At 44.9% G+C, this 20,547-nt stretch overlaps 4 protein-coding genes and 1 pseudogene across 4 annotated transcripts; 3 read left to right on the top strand and 2 right to left on the bottom strand.

Moving 5' to 3' along the window:
- Positions 1-414: 414 nt before the first annotated feature.
- On the bottom strand, positions 415-1,142 carry LOC104585154 (GDSL esterase/lipase At2g24560-like). The gene is made up of 3 exons (XM_010241161.1): positions 915-1,142; positions 548-808; positions 415-432 (listed from the first exon to the last, which is right to left on the bottom strand). Exons 1-3 carry the CDS (start codon positions 1,140-1,142, stop codon positions 415-417), a joined length of 507 nt encoding a protein of 168 aa, XP_010239463.1.
- A 1,274-nt stretch (positions 1,143-2,416) lies between these two features.
- On the top strand, positions 2,417-7,078 carry LOC100834838 (protein WVD2-like 7). Its single transcript, XM_010240262.3, has 7 exons — positions 2,417-2,728; positions 2,834-3,415; positions 3,507-3,911; positions 4,003-4,061; positions 4,380-4,476; positions 4,724-4,831; positions 6,700-7,078. The coding sequence occupies exons 1-7, from the start codon at positions 2,639-2,641 to the stop codon at positions 6,829-6,831; spliced, it is 1,473 nt and encodes a 490-aa protein (XP_010238564.1). The 5' UTR covers positions 2,417-2,638; the 3' UTR covers positions 6,832-7,078.
- Positions 7,079-7,694: 616 nt separating this feature from the next.
- LOC100840676 (senescence-specific cysteine protease SAG39) lies at positions 7,695-9,066 on the top strand. The gene is made up of 2 exons (XM_003578673.2): positions 7,695-8,203; positions 8,331-9,066. The coding sequence occupies exons 1-2, from the start codon at positions 7,741-7,743 to the stop codon at positions 8,921-8,923; spliced, it is 1,056 nt and encodes a 351-aa protein (XP_003578721.2). The 5' UTR covers positions 7,695-7,740; the 3' UTR covers positions 8,924-9,066.
- Positions 9,067-9,537: 471 nt separating this feature from the next.
- On the bottom strand, positions 9,538-10,218 carry LOC100834538. Its single transcript, XM_003576853.1, has one exon. The coding sequence runs from the start codon at positions 10,216-10,218 to the stop codon at positions 9,538-9,540; it is 681 nt and encodes a 226-aa protein (XP_003576901.1).
- A 2,111-nt stretch (positions 10,219-12,329) lies between these two features.
- LOC100834238 lies at positions 12,330-20,503 on the top strand (annotated as a pseudogene).
- Positions 20,504-20,547: the final 44 nt, after the last annotated feature.

The raw sequence follows: 20,547 nt of genomic DNA, 5'->3' as shown, positions 1-20,547 counted from the left end.
GGGAGTAGTGTTTTTTCTTAAAAACTTGTTTAAATTTGACGAAGTTTGATTTAGAACAAACCCGAATGTATTAGACATTTCGAAGGAGAGAGGGAGTATGCAAAATCCCAGTAAAAAATACTCCTCCCGTTACATAATTCTTGTCTCAAATTTGCTAGAAAAAAAATGTATCCATTCCTAAAATGTGTCTAGACAAATGTAATATTTCGACAAGAATTATGAAACGGGCGAGGAGCAGGTAGAGACCGTAAGTTGATGAGCAGACCATCACAAAACCAACCTTCAAATAAAGAAAGAAACGCGACAAGGCAGTTAACACGAATTATACCCCCTTTCCGTAGGGCGAAAGCTGTCAAAATGATTTACGTACGTACGTACACACATGTTTCTTTCGGCCAATATGTAACCAAGCTTTCAGAGACGCAGCATGAACTGGATGTGTAGCGATCAAAGATGTAATCCACGATGATCTTATACGCCCTTTCCGTATCGCACACCGGCACGAACCTCTCATCGCAGAGCACGGTCGCCTCCACCCTCCAGCAACCCGGTGCCGCAGCACCCCCCCGGGCTCCTTCCCCTGCAGCATGGCCATGAGCTCCTGGGCCTTGGAGTTGTAGAGCTGGGCCGCCCGGTTCCGGTCCGGGACGCAGCGCCGGACCAGGCCTCCCGCGAACGTGCGCTGGCAAGGCAAGGACCCGATGGGCGGGAGGCCCACGAAGCCGATCCGCTGGGCTCCCCGGGGTGAGGGGGTCGAATCCGGAGCCACGCCAAGGTACGGAGGAAGGAGTTGCTTCAGGTTAAGCCGCTGGGCCGAAATTAATCCAGTATATAAAACTCGATCAGAGATGCCATTTCCAAACAAAAATGAAAAATCCCAAAAGGCACATATATGAAGATGCATTCATGCATACGCGCGTACCGAGGAAGTCGGAGGGAATGAGTCCGTTGGAGAAGCGTCCGGTGGGGATGTGGCCGGCCAAGTCCTTGCCGTAGGGCAGGTGGTTGGCCTTGCTCAGCGTGAAGAGGTCGTTGTTGTTGCCGGGGTCCACGATGGAGTCCCCGAACACGATCGCCGCCGTCGCCATCGCCTTCTTCTTCGCCTCCTGCTTCGCCGCCGTCTCGCGCAGAGCCGGCGCCATTGCAACGGCCAGGAGTACAGCCACCGCAGCAAGCGCCTGCCGCCACCGGACTGTTCTACGACACGCCATCGTCGTCGCTGTATATATGATTGCGTATGCTTACGTGGTTCGATTGCGCGCAGCTGCGGCCCGTTTGGTTCCCAGGCAATAACTAATCTAGCCTTGCCGGTCCAAGCATGGTGTTTGGAATTGTTAAAGATTTCTAACTTTTGGGGACAAACTAGTTTGAATGGGCAAGAAAATCTTTGCCCACGCGAGCGAGCCAGATTGGCTCAAGCCCACTTTGTGCACAAAAATCCAACAACAACCGTCAACCTCCTGACTCACGTACTTATTTAGCTTCTAGCTCTGGCCATCCTCAGCAAATTAACCAAACAGGCGTCCAAGGTAAGCCTATTTAGTGTTGTTCCCATTTTTAGTACGCTCGGTTAACGGTTAGGCACTTGGTTGCTTTGGTAACATGCATCAGATGTTAATTACCAAATGGCTTTTAACTCTATGACCACCATATTTTTGTTGTAGTATATATTTTGATTGGATGTGTGAAATGTCTGAAATGATTTTTTTTCACACTAGAAAAAACCTTTGGTTCTAAAGTTATACTGATGGTCTCAATTCGTTACGGAGATCATGCCAGTGTCCAAAATGTCGATTTTTGCAAAGACTGAAGAAAATGTTCACCAATCCCTGACAACGGTGGACTTGATGGTCATTCTTTAGTGCCGCGCAACAGCACAAATATCAAGCGTCGTTGCAACCATCAAAGTTGCAATGGATTATGGATCCAAAGGCGTCCGGGAAGACCCGAACGAATTGGCTAGCAGAGGGAAACTGTAAAGCTTGGTTCTAAGCAATTTTCGTTGTGTGTGAATCTTTCTTAGCATAGAGTAGTTGAACCTGAGCGTTGCATGTTCCTCTTGGATCTTCTCAAATTTCACAACATGTACAAGACCACGCACCCCTCAAAATAAAGAAAGAAACGCGACAAGGCAACACACTAGACACCATAAGTGGAATGTCTGGGCCAAAATAATTTATTAAGAACACAAGGAAACAGTCAGCCACCCGTTCCCCAAAGAACCATGTTACAATATAATTAATCAGTCCCCTGTTAATAACACAAACGGGACCTCTGTATCCGAGCATCTCGGTTCCTAATCCAGCTCATAAATACCGCGCAACGGTCACCTCCGCCGCAGCCGCTGTGCGGTGTGCCCCCAACGTACACTTTGCCTGCCTTCACTTCACAGCTTCACCCCACCCGATTCAAATCCAGCCAACCTCACCGCAAAGCAGCAGCAATTACGCAGCCTCACGAGCTCTGCTCCCCTCCCACACTACCCAGACTCCCAAAAGGCGACGCCCGTCCGCTCCTCTGGTGAGCCCCCCGCCCCCCAATCCAGCATTCCAGCGCAGCTTATTAGGCCCCCCGGCCCGCCCGCCTGCCGATCGAATCCCCCGCTCAGATCCGATCCGATCCGACCTCGCGCGCTGCCATGGGAGCCGAGACGGACCTCTCCCCGCCGCCGCCGCCGCTGGAGCCGACGGCGTCGCTCGAGCCGGAGATCCTCACCCGCGACGACCGGGTAAGCCGCGGCGGCAGCGCCTCCTCCTTCCCCCTTCCGCATTTTGATTTTGGGCCGTTTTGGTGTTCGATTTGATTTGATTTTTTTTTTGGGGTTTGGTTTTAGAGCTGGAAGGCGGACATGATGTCGGCGCTGGGGGAGTCGGTGTCGTTCGGGCGGTTCCTCGCCGAGCCGCTCGAGTGGGGGAAGTGGTCGGCGTTCGAGCACAAGCGGTACATCGAGGAGGCGGCGGGGCAGTCGCGCCCGGGCTCCGTCGCGCAGAAGAAGGCCTTCTTCGAGGACCACTACGCCAAGAAGCGCAAGAGCGAGGCCGACGACGCCGATCACGCTGGCTGTGACGAGGAGGACGTGGAGGTCGATCCTCATGACCCGGCGGACGGCGGCGTTGCGGCCTCGTCGGCGGACTCGTCGTGTATGACGGACGGGGAGGAGGAGACGCGCGGGGTCGATCCGGATGCTCCGGATCGCGGCGGCGGTGTCGATGCTGCTGGGCCCGTGGAAGCGTTACAGGAGCTGAAGGCCGAGACGGACGGTGTTGGTTCGTCCTGCAGTTTGGTTGACACGGATGATCAATCCCACGAAAAGGATGATGTGCCGCAAGTTGCTGAAGCCAGAGAAGGGTTACAATTGCACGGTCATTATGGTATGGTGGCTGCTGTTGATTCCGTTGAGAAGCAACCGTTACAGGTGAGAATCTGATTCTCAAACGAGAGTTTTCTTCATAGATGCGGAATTGAACTGCACTACTAACGAACTGAAGCATGTGGGTTGTTTGCAGGAGAGTTCTATTGTGAATCAGGGTATAACAGATTCTGTCAAGAAGAGGAGGCTTCCGATGCCGTCGTTTTTTCACAAGCCCACGGAATGCAGCTCTCCCCCATCATCAGGGAAGAAAACGTCGATGAGAAAGCGGTCAATGCTGCGTTCAGCAAAGGAGAACAGCTCACCACCTCCTAGCACTGACAGCACCAAGCAACCCGAAACTTCAGTCCCACATAAGAGATCTACACTGGACTCTATGCATATGTCTATGAACTTCAGGAGATGTGAAACGGGCAATGCCACCTCAAGATCAAGAAACCTTGGCTCCACAATTGCTTCCAGGATCAGTCAGTTGGAATATGCAAGTAGACCAGTGAAAGATACTCATCCTAAAGTGAGCCAATTCGGGCCAACAAGAAAGGTTTGCGATATACTGATGCATGACACGAATTTAATTTTTTCAAACTAATAGTTTGGGTGTCACTAATAAGTTGGTTTGCTGGATGTTTCAGGGATTGTGTAGAGGCATGCCAGAAATAGTTTCGAGAACATCTCAGCTAGATGAACAAAGGTAGCAACCAAAAGCCAAGAGTCTGAATACAGTAAAGTTGATTAGCAGTTTACTGGGACATCAGATCGTTATAGCAAAACATTTTACTTCATTAAGGAAAAAACTGAGTTTTCTTATAAATAAAAAGTAAAAGCATACGCATTTTTACTCTAATGAACTAATGGGTGATGATTGTTCTCTCTGTAATCTAACATTATTGCAATGGCTCATTGATCTACTTCCTTTCTCATGCTAATGTAGTTCACGACTTCACGAAATCATGAAATACCATTAAAGCATAACAACTATCCTCTGGTTGAATCCTCTTGCATCATTCAGGTCTTCAGATGTCAGTGTGATGGGAGTCAAAGAAAAGTTGTTTGGTTCAACTTCGCCACCGGTGCATCGGAAAACCAATATAATTACCGAAAAGATGGTAAGCACTTGAATGCCTGAAAGTGAACGTGGTACTTGTTATGTTGAGTTCCCTTCTGTTGTACTTTGTTTTTAAGAATTTTAAGCTCGCGGCAATCAGAAAGACGAAGAAATCACCACTTTGATGATCAGCTAATTCTCTACTGTAAATTTCAGTCAAAATTCTGACAAATATAATTGTTTAAAAAAAATGGAATACCAAATAAGAAAGTGCATTATATAGAACCTTATGAGTGACTGTTATGCAGGGAAAAGCCAACAATGAACCTGAGTTGAAAGAATTGCGTCAAGGCATTTGTTTCAAGGCCCCACATTTCTGTCGGAAAAATAAAGAACCGAAGGATTCAAGTCAGCAGGTACAAACAGGTTCTGTGATTCCGTATGCTAATTGATAACATGTTATCAAATCCCTCTTAGCCACAGCAATTTACTGCTAGCATTTACATCATGGGGTTACCCTGCGAAAGAGAGCTAATGTTGGATTAGTTGTTTTTTCCAAAAATAAATGCATGAGTTGGAGAACATGTCACTGTTACGCTCTTACCCCAGTTACCACTGATTAGTTGATGTCATCTTGTAAAGTTTGTTTGATTTCAGTTTTACAGTTAACCTCTTTTTAAATTTTTGCAGTAAACAGCAATTTTTAAATTTTAAACGGAAAAGCATGAGTTTGAGAACATGTCCTGTTACACTTTTTTTTAATACTTGATGCTAGCCTTAAAAGTTTTCTGCCGCAACCAGTTGATTGCTGGAGTAGTGTTCTTGCGGATGCAGGGTATGATCGCATCAATCCAGGTCAATGTTACTGGCCAACAGAAACATGTGGCCCATGACCATGTTCTTCTACCCTAGTTCCTGGTAACCATGATATGGACATGTTCCATTAACATTACAGAGTTTTGGCGGAGATATTTCTGGATTGTTTTCAAATTGTGGCATAGCATCATTAGTTATCTTCGAACCTTCCATCAGTATGTTTCATTTCAAGACATAGTTTTGCATCAAAGATGGAACTCTGTCATTTGGCTTTCCATGGGCTATTTTCTGTTTCCTCAGAACCATAAACAGAGAAGATCTAAAATCTGGGGATTGTAAAAACGGATTTCTGACGCTTGTGTATAGTGTTGCGATTCTCTTCATTTTTACTATTCTGAGCCAGAAATAAATGAGATCCAAATTATGCGAGGACTAAATAATTATTTGCATAAATTATTTGGAAGTTGGAACTACAACTTCCAAGTAATATTTTTTACGCAGATTCTTTCTGTGAGAAACACCCAATAGCTTCTAAACATATGTTTATCTTGGTCAGATATTGAATGGAAAATTCTGCAAAATATACTGTATGCAATAGGTAAAGGGCACGTCTCTGCAGCCGTTAATATAGAAAAAGCTAGAGATAACTAACACCTCTCTGCAGATAATCCAGCTTTCATATTCATCACTGTTGGATATCGTGGAATAGCCATACTGCTTATTTCTTCTAGTATGCCTACCTCATAAATTGTTGCATCAGTAAAATGGCTGAGCAGCTGAGCTTTTTGGGGCAGGGCATTGATCCTTCAGTCAGGCAATAGGTCATTGCAATTGTGCACCTAGTTAGCATGTTCATTTCTTAAAATATTTACTGGAATCATCAGGGAACAAGTACATAACAGACAGCACAGCGAAGTTCAGAAATATTATATTATTAATTTCCAGCAAGATCATTTCCTCAACTTTTGTAGTTAATCGTGACGTCGAATTAAAATTATGCCGTCAGCAAGTTCGAAAAGGGACACAACATAGAATCGTGGATAGCTGAAAGCAACTAACAAGTTGTCATGGGTGGACGGAAGTAGGATTGATTTCATTTTGTTTTGGCAGAAGCAAGTACCTTCGAATGTCAGAACAGTTGCACGAAACCTCAGTTGCGTACTTGCATATCTTATGTGGTATTCCAACATCTAATGTAACTTTTTTTTTTAAACCAACATCTAACGTAACTGAAATGGTGTTTTAGTCTCTGATCTGAAAAACTGTGTAAAAGGAAAAGGAATAGAGACATAATTATAAGGGCGTGCAGTGTTAATTGATGCCACGACAGATTTGCGACAAAGAAAAATCTCTATGTTGTCCATGTCCTCTTCCATTCCTTATAAACAATATGATGTAAAAATTTCTAATCTGTTTGGTTACCAAAGTTATGATATGTGTTTCTGACAACAAGCGTCTAAAAATGCAGAGTGCACAAGAGATCACACATTTGCCGAACAACGACCATCTGCTGAATGATGCTAGTAATCCACACCGAATGGGCAAAGGATCCGCGAAGGACAAACACACATGTTGTTTCCCCCTCAGAAGGCTGTGTTAAGACATTCGTAGCTTCCAGTAAATAATAGCTTATTCATTTCATTTGATTCTGTTGTGCTGTGTTATGCTAATCTGTAGTTATGCTATCTTCTGTATTTCTTTGGAGGATACCATTATCTATCCCATCTAATGCTATAGTCAGATTTCCTGACTGAAATAAAGTATAGCATTCTGTTGTTTGAACATTCATCTGTTATAAGACTGGACAATCATGCACTATCGAGGCAAAGTGATGTTACTGAGCAAAATATAATTGGTGATGCTGGGCTTTTCTGTTGTCAGTGTTGGTTTATGCGGTGTAGATGGCGTCGAAGAAACCTGGACCGTGGCCATCTATGAAGAATCATGCACATCAGACTGCTGGAGACCCGAGTCACTCTTTGGCATCATTGTTGGGATCGTCAAGGTGATGTAACTGAACCAGATCATACGCGATGCCAGGTTTAAGACCGGAAATAGTATATACATCAGAGAAACTGTCAGCTAAATTATTCTGCATCCAAACGCAGAAGTAAACTAAAGATAAATAATTATGGCGGTGCATCCTTGACCAACCAAGCTCCTCTGCTCCGTCTGAACTTTTAAAATACAGTCCCCGTCGCTGCAATCCAGCCCGGCAGTTTTATTCTCTCATTGTTTTGCCAGCCAGGATTAATAATACTCAAAGCAACCACTGGTTTCAGGACTAAAGTTAACGTACGCCCAACAATCACAAGATTATTTATTCCATCTGGTCACTAACTTCACCGTTACGTCGGTGTCCATCTTCAGACATCATCGTGTCTGATACGTACATGCCTGTGTGCAGTAGGACTAGCTATATAACCAGACACCACCGATCATTATTGACAGACCAAGCAACGTAACCACAGTGCAAGGCAGTACTACTAGTAAAGCCCTCAATTGCCAGATGATCATGGCCATCCCAAAGGTTTTTCTCCTTGCCGTCGTCCTAGGCTGCATCTGCCTGTGCAGCACTGTCCTATCAGCTCGGGAGCTCGGCGACGCGGCCATGGTGGAGCGGCACGAGCAGTGGATGGCGCAGCACGGCCGTGTCTACAAGGATGGCGCCGAGAAGGCGCGGCGGTTCGAGGCGTTCAGGAACAACGTCGTCTTCATCGAGTCGTTCAACGCCGCCGGGAACCGCCGCAAGTTCTGGCTCGGCGTCAACCAGTTCACCGACCTTACCAACGACGAGTTCAGGGCGACCAAGACCAACAAGGGCTTCATCAAACGGAATGCTGCCGCCGTTAATAAGGCGTCTCCAACTGGGACGTTCAGGTACAGCAATGTCAGCGCCGATGCACTTCCTGCCGCCGTCGATTGGAGGGCCAAGGGCGCCGTCACTCCCATAAAAAACCAAGGACAATGTGGTAATAAGCAGATTCATGTCATTCTTCATCAGGTTACATTACATACGATGCATGCTAATTTCCATGGATTGATCATTGAAAGTACAGTAATAAGCATGCACAAACATGCATGGTTGTTAATCTGCAGGATGCTGCTGGGCGTTCTCGGCCGTGGCTGCAACGGAAGGCATCGTGCAGCTGAGCACGGGCAAGCTGGTCCCGCTGTCGGAGCAAGAGCTCGTCGACTGCGACGCCAACGGCGCGGACCACGGGTGCGAAGGCGGCGAGATGGACGACGCCTTCGAGTTCATCATCAAGAACGGCGGCCTCACCAGCGAGACCAACTACCCATACACGGCACAAGACGGGCAATGCAAGGCCAAGAACACAATCAACAGCGTTGCCACCATTAAGGGCTACGAGGACGTGCCGGCCAACGACGAGGCTTCGCTCATGAAAGCCGTGGCCGCGCAGCCGGTGTCGGTGGCCGTGGACGGAGGGGACATGGTGTTCCAGCACTACGCTGGCGGCGTGTTGTCTGGGTCCTGTGGGACTAGCTTGGACCATGGGATCGTGGCTGTGGGGTATGGAGCGGCGGACGATGGGACTAAGTTTTGGTTGATGAAGAACTCGTGGGGCACGACGTGGGGTGAGGACGGCTACATCAGGATGGAGAAGGATGTTGCTGACGCCGGTGGTATGTGTGGCTTGGCCATGCAGCCTTCCTACCCCACCGAGTAGGACGACGACGGATCCAATTGTCGTATAAATACTTGTCTGCAGATTAATTAAAATTCCGTTTTGAAAATAACTAAATGTTCATTGCACAATTATCTGTATTTTGTTTGTGTGGATATACTACTCCCTCCGATCCAACTTTTCCATGTATGTTTGTATCACGAGAAAGCAGCATTATAGGTGTGCAAATTGTTACTCGTACAAACGATGTTTCTCCCCAAATTTGACCCCCTTTTTTTTCCTCCGAGAACTAAAGCCAGTCGACTTAATTGAGTAGCAATGGAATATATATTTTTAGTTGGATTCCAACTAAAGCTAACAGAAATGAACAGATCGATGCATGCTGTGAAACAACAATTAACGCGATCGATCAGTTAACTCAACAAGTCATCAGCGCGCGGAGCAAACTTAACAACAAGCAAAGGAGACAAAATGATACTCCAGCAGAATTTGGAGTACTAGCAGTAACATGCAGAGATTAGACGCTGACAGGCACGATGATACAAAACAACGCAACACATTCTCGAATAAGTACTCACTACCGACTTAATGCAGATGTAGATCGGTTAACCCTAAATCGATGTTAACGAATACAGGAGGAACAATGAATCGACCGATCAAGCGCCTCCGGTGACCCTGCCGTTGAAGATCTCGATGGTGTCGCCGCTCCTGACGTCGTGCCACCGCAGCGTGCGGTCCTCCTCCATGACGTTCTGCTTGTAGATGAAGAAGTAACCGCCGTCCTCGGGGAGCTGCAGCAGCTGCCCGTCCAGCTCCGCCCGCAGCTCCTTCACGGCGTCCGCCTCCCCCACCTCCACCGTCGCGCTCCTCCCGCCCCACTTCACCTCCACCGACATCCTCCCAATCTGCTGCCCCTGCTGCTTGTTACCTGCACCGCCGCACAGGACGACCTTGGCCGCCGCCGCCACCGGATTCGCCGCCGGCGGTTGGCGGATCACGGCGCGGTCGCGGACCTCCGTCCCTTCCCCCTCCGGCGGGTCGTCCTGATCCATCTCCGCGGCGGCCTGATTGATCTGCTGCTTGTCGATGGCGGCGGCGCCGGGGGAGGGGGCGGCGGAGTCGGGGAGGACGATGAGGACGTGGGAACCGTGGGCGATGGCGTAGTGCTGCGTGTCGAGGTCGTCCTCGAGCTCCGAGTTGTTGAAGAAGAGCCGCTGCGACTCCACGGGGATCCCGGCCTCCTCGCGCACGTACTCCTTCATCCGCCGCACCGTCGACAGGAACCAGATCTCGATTTCGAACCGCCGCCCCTGCGTCGTCTCGAACGTCACGTCCATCCTTGATCGGTCTGCTTGCCCTGTTGATTTGAAATTTTGAATTTCCTCTGCCGATTGTGGTGATCGATCGTCGTCGATCGAGTAGTGAAATACTAGCTAGTACTGCTCCGGTATCCTACAAATGGGCATTGAGTCACGTATAGACGGTGCATGAACCTACTAAATCGCAAAAGATCGAGGAAGGCCATAAATATTGGTGTCACCAGGCCAGATGCTACCAAAGAAAAGGCAGTCAAAGGAAAATGCACCAGAAATCAATGTGGACAATTAAAGTGCTTCCGTTGTTAGTTTCTTGTATGTATACGCGCGGCCATGGCCATGCATGTAGTTTCGGAAGATCTTTGTGATCGGGGGCAAATTAAGGATGGGATTCAGGGTTTATGAGGACCATTTATAGGATATGATGTATGGATGCCATTTATAGGATATGATATATGGATGCCATTTATAGGAGTATGTAAATTAATTGATTCCGTATAGTAGTAGTAGATGCAGACGATATGGATATCAACATTAATTACTACTACATAATATAGTACTCTCTCCGTTCAACAAAAGATATCTCAAATTTGTCAAAATTTGGATGTATCTAGACATCAATTACTGTATAGATGCATTCAAATTTAGTAAAAGTTGAGACATTCTTTGTTGGACGGGGAAATATGTGATCTTGGAAAGATTTTGTTTAGCGCATTACCATGAACAAAATCAGGAAAAAGAGCAAAAGAAAAAAAAGGATGAGCTAGCCCACTAGGTTTCTGCAAGTATCGTCGTCATCATTTTCCATTGTCGGAAGGGAAGGAATACCTTTGCCCGAAAGATCTTTGTGATTCGAAGAAGGTCACCGCCGGCAGAGCCATTGTTGAACATCCCAACACTTCTTGAATCTCGAAATTAACTAACCGCCGCTTGCCGTCAACGTCGTCAAGAACAAATGCCAAAGCCGCCACCCTTTGACCACCATCTCATTTCTTGGACAATCGTCCAAGAAATATCCATGGCCACCAGATCTGGGTGTGCAACCACCGTGTGTCCCAAAGTGCCTCCTCCCCATGTCGTCCAGCTAGCGAGCACCAGAGCCTCAAAAAAGCTAGAGAGAGGATCTACATGGGAAGGAGAAGGCGGTCGACACAATGCCGACTGAAGGAGATGAGCGGGGTTGGAAGTACTGGAGTCGAGGAACCGAAGGGTTGGTGTTGGCCGGAGGGGAAGAAGAGTTATGCATATATGGGCTAGAGTTTGGTGCCTGACGAAGGTTCATAGGTCAAAGACACCCCTATGCGAGGTGGTTTTAAATAATGAGTCGCCTCATAAATTTGACCTTGGAGATGTAGTCGGAACGCCAACTAAAAAATGGAAAGAGGCCCTTTCCAAGGAAAGATCATCCACTGTGAAAAGCATTAGAGGCGAGCCTCCGATGCAACTCCGGACTAGGCCCAAACGCCCCGGATTGGCTCTTTCTGTGACGGCTTGGTCCGGCGTGTCGCAAATAGTGTCCTGTTTTGTACTAGTGATTTGATCAATTTTCGTTGGCAAGTAAAAGAAAACGACAAATATTTTTAACGGTTCCTTTTATTAGAAAAAAATTGTTTAGGGCGAAGTAGTGGCAAATCTGGTAATTAACAGCCCAGATAGTCCATTTTATGTAATCCAATATGTTATGAATGTGAAAAATAAAGAAAATGGAAACATGCTCCTCCAGACTAAACCATTTCCATATGCGGCTTTCAACGACCTTCAAATTTCCTGTCACGATGAAATTAGACGTAGACGCAAAACATGATGAAAGACACGGTTAATTACAACAAAAACGCGTATATAGCTGAACGCTGGCATATAAGAAGGATTAACAGCAAAGACCCAATTATGATTGTACAAAACGTGCTGTGCGTACGTGTCGACACAACCGTAAAACCCACAGAAATTTTGGAAGTAATTGAGACCTAACTGCATCTAGCGCCGCTGTCAAAGTAAAATGACTGGCGAGTCCCCTGCCTTTTGAGTTTGCCTCCAGGAGACCAGGATCGCGGAAGGTTACGTTGTAGTCAGGGTTGTTGGAGCCTATATATGTAACACGGCCGCCCTCTGCTGCTGCCAGGCGCGCGGCAATATACATCATCGAAGGCGCCCCGCCGCCGATCCTGCCCTCCGCCTCTCTCGAGCGCCGCCCGCCGCCTCAACAGGCCGGCAACCAATCGAGTCGCCGGCCGGCCGGTCGATCGTCTTCTAACTACGCACAGAACGAACTGTGGCACAAGGTACGTATCGTTTCCCCTCTCGTATAGGTGTTTCTGCTGTCCACGGTATAGCTTCTCCGTAATCGCAATCGCAGGAAAATAATCAGAATAGTTTTAGTAGTAGTAGTATGAATTTTTGCCCGCAAAAAAAAAAGTAGTAGTATGAATTTTCTTCTGGATTAGTCAAACCCAGATCGATGTAGGTGCAGATAGTAGATGACAATAGTTATTAGTTGTAGTCAGATCCTTCATCCTATCCTTCCTGATGATACCCCATTCGCTGCTGGATTTCTCGAGGAGATGTGCGTGATTTGCTTCCCGTACGTGTTCTCAGTTGAGTCGGTTCTATATATCCGCCGTTTTCCTGGCCATGTGCCCATGTCCGTATCTACACAGCAGAGATTCAAACCCGGGCTAGCTTGCAGATGCGAGGCATACGTATAGATCTCTGCCAGCCGCCGGCGCGCCAGCCGCCACGGCCTTGCCTGTGACGGCGCTGGAGGCGATCGCGTGCATGGCCACCTTGCCCACCACGTGCTCGACAGAATGCCCACCTGAGATTACCCGGCCCCAAGACAGCGCGCTGGGCGTTTGGTTTGACGGCTTGAGGTCGTAGTAAGGCATGCCTGCCATTCAGGGCGACCGACCCAACCTCGGACCTCCTACCGGGCGACTAGGGTGAACCTCCTGTCAGCACACGCATGGAGCGACTAGGGTGAGACGCACGCATGCAGTTTGTCTCTTTCAATTTTCAAACACTTGGTACACGTTTGTGATTCTTCATCTGCTTGATCCTGCTGACCGCATTTTGACAAACTGGTGCGACCGTCATTATATATATGGTAGTGCAGGACAATTAAGTTCATGCATCTGAAGAAAAAAATGTGCCATGTTGATTTGTTTTCAGTTGTTTGATGTTCACGTTGTTTTTTTTAACTGTATCGCGGGAAGAAATTCTAAGACGTAGTTGAGTTTGTTCCAGTTCCTTGCAACCTAATATATTAGTATGTAGCTTCCTTGATTTTAATAATAAATCGTACTTTGTATAAGAATATCTCATGGCCTTTTTTCTCTCCTTTCAGGGCTTTCCATTGTCCAAAGGATCTATATCGAATGGACCGTTAACCTCCTCCATGCAGTGACAAGATTATGAATAAGAGCCCCACACAAGGTTGTCCTTTCCATCCTTGATAATGCAGCAGCCACTTCTGAACCACTCGGTTTCTCCAAACTTGTCTAGGACAAAAAGCAACAGCAGCAATGCTTCCCTCTTCACAGCTGCTGGAATTTTTAGTACCATCACCTTTTCCTGGGTAGGTCCTTTTCTTGATGTTTGCAAGAAGAGATCATTAGATCTCGATGATGTTCCACTCTTGGATGACAAGGATCGTGCAAGTTGTGTCCTCCCTAAGTTGAAGGCTTACTTGGATGAGCAATCTTCGTCTGATCAGTCAAAGCATCCGAGAAATTCTTCCACTGGACAGTATGATGCAGTTACAGTACTAAAACTTGCCAAAGCCCTTGTGTTAAGCACATGGAAGCTAATCCTCGTCACTGCAATCTTTGCCTTAGTCCGCACCGTTGCTTCTTATGTTGGCCCTTACCTGATAGAATACTTTGTTGAATACCTCAATGGAAGCCAACGATCCACGAACAATGGCTATCTTTTGATACTAGCTTTCATAGTTGCACAGCTCCTTGAGGGCCTCTCATCGCGGCATTTGAGCTTCAGATCACAACAGGTTGGTCTGCGTGTACGTGCAGCTCTTGTTGCCATTATATACCAGAAGGGCCTCACTCTTTCCAGTAAATCCAGGCAGAGCAGCTCAAGTGGGGAGATGATAAACATTGTGAGCATCGATGCAGAGTGTGTGTCTGATTTCAGTTCGTCCATGCATGAAATCTGGTTGCTCCCTGTGCAGGTTAGTCTGGCTTTGTATATCTTGTACTCTGCTCTTGGCATGGCAGCATTTGCAGCTCTGGCAGCAACTATTCTGGTAATGCTGGCTAATATACCACTAGGGGGGATTGAGAGGAATTATCGGGAGAAGTTGATGGATTCTAAAGATGCAAGAATTATGTCCACGTCTGAGTTGTTACGGAACATGCGTATTCTCAAACTTCATGGATGGGAGATGATGTTCTTGTCCAAGATCATGGTGTTGAGAGAGGAAGAGATGAATTGGCTAAAGAAATATGTCTACACCTCTAGTATGCTTGGATCTGTCTACTTTGGTGCTCCTGCTTTTGTTGCTGTGGTGACTTTTGGGACTTGTGTGATCCTGGGCATTCCACTGCAATCAGGGAAGGTTTTAACTGCTATGGCGACATTTAGGCAGCTACAAGAACCGATTTACCACATCCCTGACGCCATCTCTACTATGGTTCAAAGCAGAGTCTCACTTAATAGGATACTATCATTTCTACGACTCGAGGAACTACCAAATGACATAGTTCTAAAGCTTCCTAGAGACAGTCACACTAAATTGTCAATTGAGGTGAGTAATGGTTGCTTCTCCTGGGATACATCTTCTCTTGTTCCTACTATCTCTGATGTGAATCTTCGCATAGAACAAGGAATGAGGGTTGCTATTTGTGGAGCTGTGGGCTCTGGTAAGTCAAGTTTGATTTCTTGCATACTCGGTGAGATTCCAAAGTTATCAGGAGAGGTCCAAACTTATGGTAATATTGCTTATGTTAGCCAGTCTCCTTGGATACAAAGTGGCAAGATTGTAGATAACATATTATTTGGTAAAGAAATGGATAAAGAGAGGTATGAGATGGTCATTGAAGCATGTGCTCTCAAGAAAGATATCGAAAGCATGCCATTTGGTGATCAAACAGTCATAGGAGAACGAGGTATTAATTTAAGTGGAGGACAGAAGCAAAGGTTACAGATAGCTCGCGCTTTATACCACGATGCTGATATATTCCTGTTTGATGATCCATTCAGTGCAGTTGATGCTCATACTGGATCGTACTTACTGAAGGTATATTTAGCGACATTCCCTTTAATTTGCTCTTTCCTTGTATTTAAGTTAAACGGGGCGACCAATTACATTTGTTTATCTCTTACACACAATATGATTACTACACAATTTTTTAATCGCATGTTTCTATTGCTGAAACTTATTATGTCGATAATACTATTTTAATATATGCTACATGTGCCGTAAGAATATTTCTGAGTTGATTCCTACACTCCTCGATGTGTCTCTTTGTGTTTATTCTGAAGAACAATTGTAACTTTGGTTGGCATGTTGGCATTGTCAATTTTAATGTACCACTAATTTAGTACCTTATAGTCTCGTTTATCCATGAGGATTAGTTTTTGTTAATAAATCAATAGTTTCAAGCATATCATATATTAGGAAGAAATTTAGAGAATGAGCATAGGATGGATTAGGAAGAACTTTCAAGGAGCGTACTATAGCTTATCAGGAAATTTAGAAAGGAGCATGCCATCTCGACGTAGCATGCCATAGATTAGTAAGAGATTTACATAAGCAGCATCCCAGAGACAGCTAACTAAGAGCAAGGCATAGTTTCTGTGTTTTTAGTAGTGACGATGTAAGTGTAGTGTATCAAACCTTTCTTCCATAAAACAAGCCCTTTGATCCTCTTGCTGAATCCACTCAATTCTATCTTCTTCAACAGCCTGCTTTTATGGTTAAAACTGTTATTTCAACAAAAACAAGGTCTTATAACTGGCCATTCATGGCTCAACTATATCAGGTTTGACTTTAAAATTTACAGGTCGATACATAAGCAAACATGCTTTAAGCTGGGTGAAAGTATGTACTCCCTCCGATCCTAAATTCTTTTCGTGATTTTAGTACAAATTTGAACTAAAACCACGACAAGAATTTAGGATCGGAGGGAGTACATATTTACAGTTTGATCTGGCATTTTTCATAGTTACAGAAACAGCTTCCTACATCTTGTGCACAAACATATTGTTTTCACTCTAATATTCATGCAAGCTAATAGAATTTTTTTGGGTACAACAGAATATACCCATACATCAACCAATTGGAAATTGCTGCCTCTAACTTGCTTGTGTTATGCAGGAATGCTTGCTTGGATTTTTGGCTTCCAAAACTGTCGTCTATGTAACGCATCATGTCGATTTTTTACCTACAGCAGATCTTATCCTGGTAAAACTAACGTTGACAAAGAATTCCACTGCATATCGAATGTTTCATTCAAAAAGATGTCTCATTCCACATTTCTCTGATATTGTAGGTCATGAAAGATGGAAGAATCGTAAATGCTGGGAAGTACACTGAAATCCTCGACTCTGGAAAAGAGTTTGCAGATTTAGTGGACTCACATAAGGATGCTCTTTCTTCTCTGAACACCGTTGAGATCACAAATGGAACTTCAGGGAGCACTAATCTTGCAAATGACAATTCAAGTAGCATGATCTGTGCTGGTGAGGAGATAGACCATGATAAGAGTCAGCTGAAAGAAGACATTGTTCAAAATGGCCAACTGGTGCAGGAAGAAGAAAAGGGAGAAAGGAAGGGTTGGTCTCTCGGTCTACTGGAAATATATCACAATGGCGTATGGAGGAGCATTTGTCCCGCTAATCGTGCTATGTCATATCGTCTTTCAAGTTCTTCAGATCTGCGGCAACTATTGGATTGCATGGGCAACTCCAATATCTGGAGAAGTGAAACCTCCTGTCAGTATCCTGAAGATGATAAATATATATCTGGCGCTAGCTCTTATTAGCTCCCTGTTCTTGCTGATGCGATCCCACTTTCTTGTCACGGCTGGATGTAAGACAGCAGTTATGCTATTTGACAAGATGCACCAGTGCATATTTCGTGCCCCAATGTCCTTCTTTGATTCCACTCCCAGTGGTCGTATCCTGAGCCGGGTAAGTTGATTGTGCCAACCTCTTACATTTTGAACTGTTAGAATTAAGTTATGTAGTTCTACGATTTTAATGGTTATTTAAATCGCAGGCTTCAAATGATCAAAGCGCAGTTGATTCCAGAATTTTTGATTTGATGGGACACTTGTTGTTTCCAAACATCGAACTTCTAGGATCAATAGTTCTCATATCACAGGTTGCCTGGCCAGTCTTCATAATTTTCATTCCAACTATTATTGCATCCCTGTGGTATAAGGTAACTTTTTATTCCTATGGTCCTAGAATTACTGCAATTGCATCTGGGTTGGCTTCTTTATCATGTGCTAATTACAAGGGGATAATGGCCCTAGCGCCTGCTCGAGATGATCCTGGAACCAAGATGCATTATGGCGCCTTTAAAGCAGCTGCACCTCAACGGCAGGGAGGAAGAAGACTAGGGAAATAGATTTGTTATTCTATGCTTAATTGAACCAAAGAAAGTGACAGGTCATACATATAAAAGGGACTTTCCTCTTAACATTTTTTTTGCGGAAAACTTTCCTCTAACAGGAGCAGCTAGTGCTATCCTTCCTTGTTCTCTTAATTGCCAACTATAGAGATTTCAAATCAGGGATAGATAAACATGTTGCTTAGTTGGTTGCTTCTCCAGACACCTTGTTTTACTTTTTGTCATTATTTGCTTGTTCATTTCAGCAATATTACGTAGATGGCGCCAGGGAATTGCAAAGGTTGAATGGAGTACAAGAAGCTCCCTTGATACAACATATTGCTGAAACAATAGCAGGAACAACAATTATCAGAACTTTTTACAAGGAGGGACAATTTATATCGTCTACCAACCATTTGATAGATAGCTTATCACGTCCAACATTATGTAGTACTGCCACAATGGAATGGCTTTCCTTCCGTCTTGACATTCTGTCATCCATTATTTTTTCATTCGCTTTGACACTTTTGGTCACGTTGCCAGCAAGTGTGATCGACCCTAGTAAGTAACCTTAATACAAAATGTGGTCATTTGGTAATTGCTGCCTAATTAGTTGATATGATTTGCATTGACACCCTTGATAAAATGAAAAAAAAAATTGCAGAGATGGCTGGTCTTGCAGTTACTTATGGGCTCAGTCTGAATGTTTTACAAGGATGGGCTATTTTAATCCTGTGTAGTTTGGAAAATAGAATGGTAGCCGTGGAGAGAATTCTGCAGTACACTACTATTCCTGCCGAACCACCTCTTAAAACGGAAGGAAACATATTGAATTCACACTGGCCATCAAAAGGAGATATTGAGCTTCGTGATCTTAGTGTATGCTTCTTCAACTTTGCTATTTATTTCTAATGTATCCATTCAACTGAAATTTTTCACTGAAAGTATAAAACTTTTCAAGTTGCCAATTGCTCGTTGGAATATCATTCTTTAATGTTGCTGGGAGTATTCGCTACTCCCTCCGATCCATAATAAGTGTCAGGGATTTAGTACAAATTTTTACTAAATCACCGACATTTATTATGGATCGGAGGGAGTAGCTATTTGTTTAAAGTTGACCAGTTCCTTTAAAAAACAGGAGTTGGGTTAGAAACCACGTTCATGATTTTTTTTTCCTGATAAGCCTTCCAGTTTTTTGTGGCATTGGTAGCATGGTGATGATTAATTGATTTCAAAGGACAGATCACATTAGTTAATACATATGGTTCTCATGTGCACATGTTAACTGTATGATTTTATTAGTAGTAGTATTTCTTACATATTGTGTTAGTCCGTTGCAAGTGTCAGGGGCAAGGTCATCTCTTCGAGAGATAAGCAAGAAGCAGTGAAAGAACAAATCATTCTGATCTATAGTCCTCTCTGCTGTCCCTTCCAGAGAATCTGTTGCCGGACTCACTGTTGGCTGTGTTTATGTTTATGTATTAGCAATTAAGCATATATGAAAACATCATTTCTAATTTTGTTTCTCTGTTCACTGTGTATTTAATCTGATACAGGTACGGTATGCACCACAATTGCCATATGTTCTGAAGGGCCTTACATGCACCTTCCTTGGAGGAATGAGGACTGGGATTGTTGGAAGAACGGGAAGTGGGAAGTCAACCTTGATCCAATCTCTCTTCCGCATTGTTGATCCAAATATCGGGCAAGTGCTGACAGATGGTATTGACATCTGCACTGTCGGACTGTATGACCTCCGGACTAGACTAAGTATCATTCCCCAAGATCCTGTCATGTTCAAGGGGACCGTGCGTGGCAATCTCGACCCTCTAGGCGAGTACACGGACGAACAAATCTGGGAGGTGACTTCACACTCCAATTTTTTTCCCAGTGCTTCTATTGCAGAGGGACTACGTTACACAGTACTGTTTTAGTTTTGGCATATATCCTCTTTCTGCTTACACATATTGTGTGATTTTATTATCCCTGTAGGCGTTGGACTCATGCCATCTAGGAGAGGAGGTTAGAAAGAATGAACTCAAGCTTGATTATGCAGGTCTGGTATCTCCCAGAAGAAAGAAGAAACGTTGATTTTGTTAGAAAAGAAGTTTCAGTTCATGACTTGCTCATTTTGTTTCCGACTGCAGTGACAGAAAATGGTGAAAACTGGAGCATAGGCCAGCGTCAGCTAGTTTGCTTGGGAAGGATACTTTTAAAGAAGAGCAAGATCCTGGTTTTGGATGAAGCGACTTCTTCCGTGGATCCCACAACAGATAATATGATCCAGAAAACAATAAGGAAGCAATTTGACAAATCCACTGTGATTACGGTCGCGCACCGAATCACATCTGTTCTTGACAGTGATATGGTCCTGGTTCTTGATGATGGTGAGTATGGCATTTGAAGCTCCGCACACCGTTCTTGCATATTTCTCTCCCTAAGAACCTAAACTGCAATGCATTGTCTAAACAGGTAAAATTTCAGAGCATGACACACCAGCAAGGCTGCTAAAGGATAGTTCGACGTCTTCTCCAAGCTTGTGTGCGAATACACCTCTCAAACAAGCTATGAACACCAGCAGCAACCAATCGCAAAATAAGATCATGCTGATGCGATTGCCCAGTTTGACTGAGGCATGGTTGAGTCTAAGATTAATCAGTTTCTTTTCTTTTTTTTTCATTCTTTTTGTAGTTCTAGTTGTGTCTATGTCTAGCCAATTTTGCCAAATTTTTTTTTACTTTTGGATGGTTTACAAATTACGAATAGAACTTTGGAAAAACACC

The sequence above is a fragment of the Brachypodium distachyon genome, chromosome 4 (assembly GCF_000005505.3).
Source record: "Brachypodium distachyon strain Bd21 chromosome 4, Brachypodium_distachyon_v3.0, whole genome shotgun sequence".
Taxonomy (NCBI): Eukaryota; Viridiplantae; Streptophyta; class Magnoliopsida; order Poales; family Poaceae; genus Brachypodium; species Brachypodium distachyon.
This window is presented reverse-complemented; position numbering and strand designations above follow the sequence as displayed.

Excerpts from the sequence above, each read along its gene's own strand:
- LOC104585154 (XM_010241161.1), bottom strand. The coding sequence starts at position 1,142 with ATGGCGCCGGCTCTGCGCGAGACGGCGGCGAAGCAGGAGGCGAAGAAG. Across the intron at positions 809-914 it reads CCGACTTCCTCGGTACGCGC|CGGCTTAACCTGAAGCAACT; the intron begins GTATGCATGAAT and ends ATTTCGGCCCAG.
- LOC100834538 (XM_003576853.1), bottom strand. The coding sequence starts at position 10,218 with ATGGACGTGACGTTCGAGACGACGCAGGGGCGGCGGTTCGAAATCGAG.
- LOC100840676 (XM_003578673.2), top strand. The coding sequence starts at position 7,741 with ATGATCATGGCCATCCCAAAGGTTTTTCTCCTTGCCGTCGTCCTAGGC. Across the intron at positions 8,204-8,330 it reads AAAAAACCAAGGACAATGTG|GATGCTGCTGGGCGTTCTCG; the intron begins GTAATAAGCAGA and ends GTTAATCTGCAG.
- LOC100834838 (XM_010240262.3), top strand. The coding sequence starts at position 2,639 with ATGGGAGCCGAGACGGACCTCTCCCCGCCGCCGCCGCCGCTGGAGCCG. Across the intron at positions 3,416-3,506 it reads TTGAGAAGCAACCGTTACAG|GAGAGTTCTATTGTGAATCA; the intron begins GTGAGAATCTGA and ends GGTTGTTTGCAG. Across the intron at positions 4,832-6,699 it reads CGAAGGATTCAAGTCAGCAG|AGTGCACAAGAGATCACACA; the intron begins GTACAAACAGGT and ends CTAAAAATGCAG.